The 12,110-nt window shown below is 41.2% G+C and overlaps 1 protein-coding gene across 1 annotated transcript in view; it reads left to right on the top strand.

Moving 5' to 3' along the window:
• The window catches only part of runx3 (RUNX family transcription factor 3), a 44,503-nt gene that overhangs the window by 6,892 nt on the left and 25,501 nt on the right, over positions 1–12,110 (top strand). Inside the window, exons 3-5 of the mRNA XM_035674044.1 lie at positions 8,277–8,518; positions 9,273–9,429; positions 10,866–10,970. Of these exons, the coding sequence (XP_035529937.1) occupies positions 8,277–8,518; positions 9,273–9,429; positions 10,866–10,970 (504 nt within the window). The remainder of the gene's footprint in view (positions 1–8,276; positions 8,519–9,272; positions 9,430–10,865; positions 10,971–12,110) is intronic.

The following is a 12,110-nucleotide window of genomic DNA, read 5'->3' as shown; positions in this document are numbered from 1 at the left end:
TGTGTATGTGTGTGTGTCTGTAGGGGGTGGGGGTGCTGTCACTTTGGCAACGCAACTGCACATATTGCAGCGATTACCACAGCGGAAAAATGTTTTTCTGCAACATGCAATTACTACAGATTACAGATTGCCGTCCTTGCATCAGAAGCTCTCGCTAGAAAAGGAGAAACACAGCGTGCTTGTGTGTGTATGTGGATTTGTGTGTGTGTCGTTACACACAAATAGACGGACAGACACAGAGACAAAGAAAGATGAGAAATGATTATAGCTCACACTAAAAACCACAACTGAAAAAAATGGGGGAGTTGACGTATTTATGGGACTCATTTAGATTTAAAAGTTATACTGACTTTCAGGGGTAAATAAAGACCCTGGAAAAAAATACAATCTGTCCTTCAGTGAAACGAAGAAAAGTAGAGCAGGGTACATTTCGTAGGCCTTTGTCCATCATCGTCTACATTATGAAAAACATACACTGATGTCCTCATGAAGTACACAACCCTAAACGCCACAAGTCATATCAGTTTTGGACTTTACATTTTGTTCCAGGTTACAAATCACCATGAATATCAAAAAGCTTCATTCAGGTCACACTAAACAATATAGCCCAAAAGTGGTGCCCCGCAGCAAGGCAGGGCCCTATTTACAAACCCACCAGATCAAAACTCAACCAAAAGTGCTCCTATAATAGCACTGGGGCCTTTTGGTGAGCTTACCATCCAATGCTACTTTTAGTGGGTTTCCAAAGAATAAACAGGCCTGGGAACCACATCACAGGCTGCTGACTGTCATCGTTGGGTGAGTGTACCCGACGGATGATGTGAGGGCGGAGCGACCGTGACACTGGGGTTTACGGCGAGTTCCCCCCTGCCTGCCTCGGGTGTGGTGTGTGCCATTGAACTGCCACTGAAAGGACAGGGAGGGGGTCTGACCACGTTTAACCCCCGAACGCTGATCACAGTGAAACCATCAGGGTGTCTCACTGTGCTTTATATGACTTTTTTGGTTAATGTTAACAGGAAGTAAGTCCTGAATTTTGGGTATTAAAAACAGGGGAGGTTGTGCAAGTAGATATATACCCACGTACTAAGCCCCTCTAGAGCAATGGTGGAAGCATGGAAGGTGGTGTGGTGATGATTACAGGATAATAGTGAATGGTAAAATGTAGCATAACATTAGCACAAGTAAAAACATAAAGTCAGCAAACTGGAGCACCTTGGTAGCTGACGGTTACAACGCACACCGCATGGCTACACTGTCACAACTGTGGCCAGTTCCAGCTGATAACCTTCACTGCGTGTCATCCCCCTCTCTTCCCTTCCACTTCCTGTCTGCGTCTTCACCCATTAATATCCAATAAAGGCAAAAAATGCCAAAATAAAATCAAAATGAAATAAATAGCAATAACAGCAATGTCTAACTAACCAATAAAAGCGAATATTAGCTAACATTAGCCATCAAAAGCTACTCATCATACCAGACCACGGCTGTGGTAGAAAGGGAAAGTTTAGAAAGGGTGCAATTGATTGACAGAAATTGTGTTATTCTTTCTTTCAAAAATAACACAGTGTTGCAACTCTTTGGAGTGGTCAGCCTCACTCCACAAGAGTTAATGGAGTAGGATGCAAAAACTGAATTCTGCTACATTTATTACTACTATTGTCTTATCTTTGTTTTTTTAATTAAATATTGAATAATTTTACATCTTTGGGCATCAAACTGTAATTTAAAGTTTTACAGGGAATCTGCCTTTGGTGGAACAACAAAACAAAGATTGATATCTTTATATATTTTTGTAAGAGGTCACGGACCAAAAAGATTGGAAACCACTGGTTTAATCCTTAATAATGCCCTGTGTTTTATAAGCTTTTTTTTTCTTCTAAATGTAAAAGCCTATTCTGAAAAGTAACCAATAGCTAATTTTAAAGTTGCATAAAATAGAAATAGAAATACAAACATTAAAAATTGTATGTACCACAAGAATTGTTTAACTGGTTACAGTCTGAGTTTAATACTGATGCCATCAGACCAAGACCATCAGCGAAAAGATCAGCTATTTCTACATAGTTATTTTTAATGCCTGCCACTGGTTGGATTTGGTCACAAATTCAAGGCGGTGGAAACACTACAATTTCTGTCCAGAGGGGCCACCAGAATCAACACAAAATTAATCTTCCTTGTACAGTAGCTGCTTTAAAGGTCCAGTGTGTAACATTTAGGAGGATCTATTGGCAGAAATGGAATTTAATACTCACAGGTATGTTTTCATCATTGAATAATCACCTGAAAATAGGAATCGCTGTGCTTTTGCTACCTTATAGTGAGTGTTTTATATCTAGAGACACCACAGGTAGCCTTCAGTGGAGTCCGCCATGTTGAATCACCAAAAAAAAGAAAGCAAAAAACTGCCTTTAGACAGAGCTGTTTTTTTGCGTGTTTCGCAGACAATGAGTTACAATTTGCAACTACAACGCTAAATGCCACTAAATCCTACACACTACAGTATTGTAGTAAATGTATTTAGTTACTTTCCACCGCTGCTCAAAGCAGCACCACTACCAAACTCGTCCCATAATTTATTCAATATGAAATGAAGTGTCAGATACAAATACATGCTTGGTATGTTTGAAAATGAATGTACTCTTTAAGAAGTCCATTTACATTTAGCAGACAGAAATAAAAACATAGTTGGAGTCGTCCCCCAACAGCCATTATGCCGCTCAATTGATTCAGAGGGCTTTTATAAGCCCTTGGCTCCGCTCTCCACCTTTTATAAAATGTAAGAATATTAAAGATGTATGAGATGAATGTGCTCATTGTCTCCTCTGGTGACTGGCGCATCTCAACTCATCACGCTTACATAGTAATTAGCTGCTGGGTTTGGATATGTCACCATCCTCTTCATCATTTTTAGGATAATATATACTCTAAGCGCCTTCAAGGATCTGGAATTGGGGCCTGACACTCTCATGAGTTACTGGATGTATAAAGTACAATGAGGAGCAAATTATAGAAGAAAACTATAGAAATTCAACTTAAAATAAAGTTTTTTAAGGTCATTAGGAGCTAAAACAAAGTTTGAATACACAAGTGCATTCCAGTGATCATTAAAACTAACACAGACAGCCCTGGTGGAGAAAAAATAACATACAAATTTATATGATTGAAAATTGTTCAATGTGTTTCCTATTTTCTTGTCTGAACATCAAAATGGACAAAAATGACCACCAATTGTGATGTGCTGACATATTATGTAATCAAAATTTGAGAGAGAATCAGGCATCAGAGCAGCGAGAGCCCAAAACCCAAACAGTCTGTACCCACTCACTGTTGTTTAAAAGTTTCTCCATATACTTGTGTATATAAACACTCCAACGCTAGAATATGATTTGGCTTTGAGGGGACTAGCACAAATGGCTTTGGTGACTTACATCATGCTTGGAAGTCTAATCACAGACACTCTTGTCATATCAAGCAGAAAAAGTCCATTTCATAGCGAGCTATGTCTCGAAAAAAAGGAGGGAAGGGTAAACAAGCCCGGCGTTCCACAGCCACCACAGAATTCATCATTCATACAAAAAAATACCCCGAGCCCCAAAGTAGAGCTAATTTAATCCGAGAGGAATAAAACTCCATTTCATAGAAGTCGTCCATTCAGAACACTCATATTTCCACTGAGCAGAAACCCCCGGCTGAAACTCGAGCAGACACTTTTCGGAAGGAATGCATTCGGTGGGTTGAGGGCCAAAGCTTGCCCTGTAATTTGTGAATGTACAGAAATGTGTGACCGCCACAGCTCCTCTAAAGATAGAAATCTTTGTCTTATGTCATCGCCGAACCTCAAACTATTTCTAATTGCCCCCATAGCCCCCTTTTCCAAATGAATAGCTACCCATCCAAAGGCTTATGTGTGCATGTCTGAAAATAGCCCGGGAGTTTACACAGGCTAATAGATCATATTCAGTTAAAAAAAAAAAAACTTTAAAGGGATCTCCACGTATCTTAGAGTGTCCCCATCTTCAAAGTGACTTTTAAGTGGCACTGAAAGCAGTGTGGGTGGCATTTAGAGTCAGGTATAAGTTTACAGACCCCAAAGGCTTCCACTGGTTTCTCTGCTAATGGGGATCATGCTCATATTAGTCTTTACAATCTGACTCATAACACATAAAACCCAAAGTAAGTGGGGATTCCTTTGGTTTTATACTCACACAAGAGGAAGTGCTACTTTGTAAGGACTCCAAGGAACATTTGCATTAGTTAAACCTAATTTTGTACATTTATCCTGGTCCGATTTATAACCTTTTGGCTGTGGTGCTGCTTAATCTTTCTAGCCAACAAACCATTGTCTGATACCATACAGAACCCTTTTCTCATTTTGAGTGTTCATTATGATTTAGGTCAGGAATGCAGAGGTGAAGGCAACCTCTCAGTCACAATTTTTCACAGAGCAACCGTCAGTAAACAATGATGTTATTTCTTGATTTATATCTGAAGGATCCATTTTCATTTTATCCTTGAATGGTAAGAATCATATATGCTGAGGCCTATTTGAGGTGGGTCCGGGGTTTCACATATCCTCCACGAGTTCTGTCTTGATGTCAGGCTCAACCCACCCGGATCATTAAAAATCGTTCAGGGGCACGGCAGGCTCTATCCTCAATGCCTGTGTGGCTGAAACTGTAGAAACTGCATGTTGAAATGCAGAGGTCTAAATGTGACAGGCGCCCGGAGCGCACATTACAGCTGAGCAGGGTATAGCCAGGGCGTGTGGTCACATATTAATAATGAACTAGAGCAGGAGGACGACTAAAATATCACCGGCATTGTCATTGTCCCAGTCGAGCTGCACTCAAAATAGAGGCTGCGAGATAGACGATCTGATCAGAGGTGATTTTTTGCAGTTAGGATTGTAGGGATCTGGCTGCTGCTGTTGAGTGATTTGAGTTCAACTGTGGAATAAGAGTCTGTGATTTGGGGTTGCCCTACATTTTTAAATCAAAAACACCAGAATTGAAACACATTAGGACGCAGACATTAAGGCGTTTCACTGGGACTGTTATAAAGGAAGGATGATGGCAATGGGAATGGCTTTATCTTTAAATCTAAATATTCTTCTTTCTCAAACTGGCATCATTTCTAAAGTAAAATGTTGGGATTATTTTTTTTATTTGGTTGGTAACCCCCCTTTGAGTCACCACACCCCACTGAACCACTGTCCTAGATTACCAATATAAGCACCCACAAACAAAGGAGGCAAAAACATAAAAATAAACAAATGAATGAAAATTAGAAAATGATTAGAGAGACATAGAGAGATGTTTTATGTGGGTTTGATTTATAGAACTAATGTTTAGCAACACTTTCTCAGAGCAGATCAGTCAGATGCAGGAACAGATTTTTTTTTCTAGTCAGTGCATGCTGAATTGACACTAACTGATAGTGTGGGGTTTGGGAGAGTTTCAGCAATTGTGAAAATAAGCTCTAATACCCCAGCGTTATTTGCACATTTATGTAATTAGGATTTGTCTGTTTTTTTGTTTTTAACTTCTTCAATCTTTGCTTCGCATCTCTCTCTCTCTCTGACTTTGGCTCTGATTTAGTGTGATGTGTGAAATTAAGGGAAAATCTGAAGCCACTCCGATGACTCCTCACGCCACTTAACTGCATTTAATTTATTCTCATGCAAGTAAACAACTTTAAAACCGTCACACACACACACACACACACACGCGCGCACGCAGAGGCGCGCTCACAGGCAAAATAAAATGTGTTATATCAGAATCAAACATCGATTGATTGAATTCGTTTTAAAATGCGCTTTAAAGAAAATCCAAATGACTTGTTCAATATTTCTTTTACCGACAATTTCCTGTGTGCATATTAGAATTTAAATCATTGGTTGTTTTATAATGAGCCATTTATATTTTTTTAATCAAAGCAGGAATTTATAAATTAATTTCTGCACCAGTCAAGTCGCAAAATCTTTCAGAATAATGTTTCTATCCTAATTAATAATAAACGCTGTCAGTGCTCACAGACACTTATAAACAGTATTTTAAGCGATGTTTGGGAATTAGCTCATGCATTTACAGTCAAATACACCCAACAATGAACCAATGAATTCTCTAAGTGTTGCATTTAGAGACGGAAATGTTAACTCTAACCCGTCACATGGCTTCAGTGTGCGGTTATTAAACGAATAAACGTCAGTGCTTTTATAATGATTTAATGTCTAAACATTATTAAGGATTACTGTGATTCAGGCTAAAACTCAAATGTAGATGTGGGGGGAAAAAAAAGTCACCGGCTTTTTTTTAAAGACAGAAAAACAATCAAATTCGTTGAACTGATTTGTCTGAAGTCGAAATTCATTCAGATTTGCGTGTATTTCACAGCACAGATAAAAGTTTCCTTTTCTCTGCAGATGTGAAATGTCTGCCTCAGACTGAGCTGACAGCGATTGAAAAGGCAAATGCGCCAACTAGTGTCAGAAAGCAGCAAGGGTTTGCAGGGTGTGCCGTCATTTGATGAAACCCTCAACATTTCAGGTTTCTAATGAATTCAGCCTCTGGCACACACACTGATTACTCTGTTGGGCCGTTTGATGTGGAAGATACACATTTGCATGTTTGCTTTAAAACTATTATTAATTCAGTTCAGTCAATTAAAGTGATAAGGATCTGTCCTACACCTATAATTTCACTTTATGAAAATGTTATTTACCTGGAGAGGAGGTGTAAAGCTGCCAGACATAATGGGTTTTTAAAAATGAATAAATGAGAGTAAAACCACAGACCTCTGCAGACTAAATCCGTCTATAGATAAATGATTACCAGCTCCAGTAGTGAAGGTGCTGTGACAAACCCGTGGGACGGGGATAAAGGTGCACATCTTTTAGTGCATGTATTATTTAGTTAAACAGACTCCCTCTAATAATTCTTAACAACATAGGCCGCTTTGCATTAAACTAGAATCTGTTATTGTACATGTTTAAAATCCTCATATTTAATGTCTTACACATTTATAGAGTTTCTGTATCTAAAGTCAACTGTGCTTTTTATACTGGCTATCATTTAAAATCAATGTATGTCCAAATAATTCATTTTTCATACAATTGTGTGCAAACCATATGTCCCCTCTTCAAAAAATCCTTTAAACTCACACTGCCTCTCTGTATCATGTTAACGTGTGTCTATAAAAACACAGGCAGAGAGAAAAGCACAGATATGTATCAATAATTCAGCTCGTGTGTAACAACAGCAAAGAGCTGGAGGAGCACCGGGGAGTTTGATTGGTCTGGTAAAAGCCCAACCCAGCAGATTCATTGGTGGAACTCATATCCACACTCCCAACCACAAAACGCTAAAATGACTCGGGTAAAATAATATCGCAGCACTCTGCAGTCCGTTCAGCCTCACGGCTCCTTCTTGCGCCCTATAACCCTGCGCTAAAGGATAACTTTAAAGGAAAGTCAACAGGAGCGACGGGACAGCTCCTCTTACCAGAATAAGGTTGCTTTTTTTGTGGGGAAGATCCAACGAGGATAAAGTAGGAAGAAACTTTTACGCACGAAAAGGACACTGATGCACTTCAACTTCAGCTCGACTGTAGATATTCGGCTTTGAGAAATTTAGGTTATTTTTCCAGCGGAGTTTGATGAGAGATCGTAAGAGGCGTCTGGCAAACTTTGGCTGTTTTGTCGAGATCAGTTTTAAAAAACTTAATCCGAGAAAGCCAGTCAGCTGGACGGTCTAAACTTTTTGCATCACGGCTGGATTACCCGAGCACTGCCAACAGATTGTCACTGATCGGCAATAAATTACATAAGGGACTGGCATTGACTGATTCGAGAGTGAAAGCTGAAGTAGTTTGTGGTGTTGATACATCGTGTACGCGCCGTTGAAACTGTCCATCAAGTGTGCGACAGATAAGAGCGCCGATTTAACCCGGGTTCTGCACCGTGAGAGACTTTGTGCGCTTTTCTTTAAAGTTAGTGCAAAACAAAGAAACTCTGCGGCTGACACATCCTGTGCAGATGATCTAGCTCACAGTAATCAGAGTTTATACTTTCAGTTTAAGGTAGCGAGGCTCTGTTCACTCAGACTTTTAGTGCGCTCTCGCCTCCATCCTTTGCGCTCACACTGTGGACTCCTGAGACCGTCGGCGTCGGGAGGAATAGAGACTAAAAACTGTTTTTCTCCCAAAGAGTCCTGCTCTTCTGATACAACTCAGTCAGGTGGCACTGACCCAAGCTGTTGTGATGCATATTCCCGTAGAGCCGCCCACCACCAGACGGTTCACGCCGCCCTCCACGTCCTTCCCCTGCAGTAAGATTGGAGACGGTAACGGGGCCATGGCCACCCCGGGGCCCCTCAGGTCAAGATCGGACAACAGGAACGTGGTGGACGTCCTGGCGGACCACGCCGGCGAGCTGGTCCGGACCGACAGTCCCAACTTCCTCTGCTCCGTCCTCCCGTCTCACTGGAGGTGCAACAAGACGCTCCCCGTGGCTTTCAAGGCAAGACACATGGCCTCTGATTATCATTTATTATATTATATGACATTATATGATTAATTATTATAATTTCAATGACGCACAATGTGGTTTTCTAACTGTGGGTAATGCATGAGAAAAGACTTTAAAAAACTGACATAAGATAAACCAGATACAATTTAAGGAAGTATTTTAATTGTATTTATAAATAAGAGTTGTCTCTGGAAGCTTTTTGGTTTCAGCATTTTGCCCTATGTGCAGGATATTAAATTATTAAAAAGCACAGATAAGCTCTGCTTTTATTGGCTATAAACGGCACCATCCAGAACAATAACAACCTAAATCGGGAAACTGTCAGAAATTGTTGCTAAGAGGTCTGAAATTACAATCAGTCTGAGCATATAGATATGATCTAAAATATTTTATTATTGTATTTTTCTGTATTTATATCATTTTGATGCTTTATAGGCCTAGATAAATATTTGTGTCTTGTGTCAATATTAAGCCTTGTGCGTGTATTTGAAGGAAAATAAATAACATTAATAGGTAGGTGTAGGTAATGAACGCAAATGTTATAATTTATATTTAAATGTCATCAGTCTACATTAGGCGGTGTCTACTTAATAAAATCTCCCAGCTATGCGATTTATGTAATGGTTCATTGTTGACATGCTGGTGAAATTGTGGAGATATTCCTGTTTAATATTATGGGATCCGGATGCGGTTTTACGCGCGCAGTGTGTAGCCTACATTTGACCACCGGCTTTCTACTGTGCAGGTCGTGGCTCTCGGTGATGTCCCCGACGGGACTCTGGTCACCGTGATGGCCGGGAACGACGAGAACTACTCGGCCGAGCTGAGGAACGCCTCCGCCGTGATGAAGAACCAGGTGGCCCGCTTCAACGACCTGCGCTTCGTGGGCAGGAGCGGACGAGGTGAGCTGAAATTCTCTCTTTCTCTTTCTCTCTCTCACACATACATACACACACACACACACACACACACACACACTGAGAGAAGGCTGCTTGTAATGCCATTTGCAGCAACATTTGGTAACGCGCTTATAATAATATAATGGATCATATGTCTGTGTCTAAGATGAGTAACGACTGACAACTGACAGCATGTTATTATTTTTTAGTGAATGTGAAAAAAATATCAAACGTCTAGCTCACCAAATATGTTGCACAGGCGCACACATAGGAAACGCTGATCCATTAAAATATAGCGTTTAAAATATTTGTCTGTCAATTTTGGCCTGATCTCTGTTTTCTATTACAAAGATTAAAAAAACTGCAAATCTGGAATCATTTAGGTATGGGTACGGCGAGTGCCCACACTTTGCCAACTGACGTCCACGGGTGTCATCCGAAACATCTGGCCTGCGTCACGGTGAACAGTTGCGATGTGACTGTAATTTTCTTAATCCAAGGGAATACAAATAATTATCCTCGTGGTGTAAATCTGAGGGATGGATGAAAAACCACCTCGCAATTCGTGTCCTGGGGCAATTTGTCAAACAATCCCCGCCACCAAAAAGCTTACAGCCTGATACATATATTTATCAAGGGTATTGTGTTTAATTGCTGTAATAATAATTTTTTAAAAAAAAATCACACATGAACAGGCCTGATAGGATGTTGTGGTTATTGCAAGGGCCCTTTGAGCAACATTATTACTAGGCTGAAGAAATCAAAACCTAATCAAAAAACCCTGAACTAAAAATAATAATTGTTTACAAAAATATTCAACTAAAGGAGGAATTTCTTTCATCCCTCTCAGAGCCTTTTCTGCTCCTTTCTGTCTGCCTTTTATATTTCTTTTTAATGATAAAATAGCTATCATCTGATGAATGGGAAATGGGTCTTGTCTCCTAATTAAAAAGTAGTCAAATACCTTTCATTTCTGTAGTCAATTACCCCACCCAAGGATTCTTCCTTTTCGTCTTTCCTCCCACGCTGTCTCATTTTAACAAGAGATGCCTTTCTCAGAGCTGGGGACGAGCTCCGGACCCGCTGCATGATGCAGCCTTCCTCCCTCTGCACGGACTTTGATGCAGATGGGAGCAAGATCCTGCCTTGTTGAACAATAAACTATCGCTGTAAGCCCTTTTGGACAATCTGGAACATATTCTCTCAATAATCTAAATCATACGCAGTCAGGCCATCAAAAGAGGTGGTCTCTGCCTCTTTTTTCCCCCTTAATTCAGAGGCTGCAACGGGACAAAAGCCGGTGATGATTTGAAGTTGAACAAGTGAGGTATTGTTGCAAACAAGAGGAAAAAATAGTTTGCAGATAACTCGAAAAAGGACATTCATAAAGTGAAATGACATTCTTCCATAAATCTCATGGACATGTTGCTGTACTGCAGGAAAGAGCTTCACTCTGACCATCACTGTGTTCACCGGACCGCCACAAGTGGCCACCTACCATCGTGCCATTAAAGTCACCGTGGATGGACCCCGGGAACCACGCAGTGAGTACATAAACACACACACACACACACACACACACACACACACACACATTCACACACCCATTAACTCTACTATTGTTGTTGCTGAAGTGCATTGTGGTGTGAATGTTGCAGAGCCACCCAGTCAGAAGCAGCTAAACCTTGTTCTGAAAGTGGTGGGTGTCAGTATCTCTACATGCTAAAACAACTGCATGAGTCATATGAAGATGATGAAAATCTAACACTGTGACCATTTCTGATAGTGTGTAGTATGCGTTTATCACACTGTGGAATGTAAAAGTCTGTTCACACGATCACATGTGCAAAACATTTTTTCACTATACTTATTTTGGGGTTAAGACTTGGTTTTGGGGTTAAGATTGGAATTAAGACTAGGTTAGGGTTGGGGTTTGGTATGTAGCGGTTATGGTAAGCCTCTAGAGAATGAATGTAGGGCAGTGCATTGTCCTCGCAAGTATAGTAGCGCAGGTTTGTGTGTGTGTGTGTGCAACAGGGGAACAGGGAAGGGCCCAGTCAGAGGAAACTGTAAAGCATATTAAGGCATAATCCAAGACCACTAAGAGGAGCTGAGTGAGTCTCCAAGCCGCAGGTGGCTCAGCTCAGTCGACGCCCCCTCCTTCCCATCTCTTCACCCACCCCTCACCCCTACCTTCCCCAGTGCTGGTCAGAGGGGCCGTACCTGACCAACCACATAAGTGGCTCGTTGATTTAACACAGGGCAGACTCCGGCCGCTGTTAGCCCTGGCAGGGAGGCCCTTTGCCCTAAAGCTGTTAGCGCCACCGTTCAGCCGCAGCTACATTCTCATGTGGTTTAATGCTGCTGGTGTGAGGGGGATGCTTGCAAGTAGAGTTACTCAGATGAGTCAGGGACTGGGGGCTGTTGCATGCACGGAATTTTTTTTGGTGAGCTCAAGGTGGAAGGGATGAGGTGGGTAGGATTTCATGATCTACCTATGGTGGGATTGTCTGTATAATGGCTCTAGAGGTCTCTGAACAGGCGGAAAGCCGTGGCTAATGCTCATGCCTGTGGAGGGGGGTATTTGGGACAGGGTAGATTTAGCCCAGTCAAAACAGATCACAGCAGGAGAAGAGAGAGTGGTAGCAAGTGCCACATAAAGGGGGGGGGGGGGGGATGGCTGG

Source organism: Morone saxatilis, unplaced genomic scaffold (genome assembly GCF_004916995.1).
Source record: "Morone saxatilis isolate NCDOM2014 unplaced genomic scaffold, NCSU_SB_2.0 Contig3, whole genome shotgun sequence".
Lineage (NCBI taxonomy): Eukaryota > Metazoa > Chordata > Actinopteri > Moronidae > Morone > Morone saxatilis.
The sequence above is the reverse complement of the archived record's forward strand: the minus strand, read 5'-3'. Positions and strand labels throughout refer to the sequence as shown.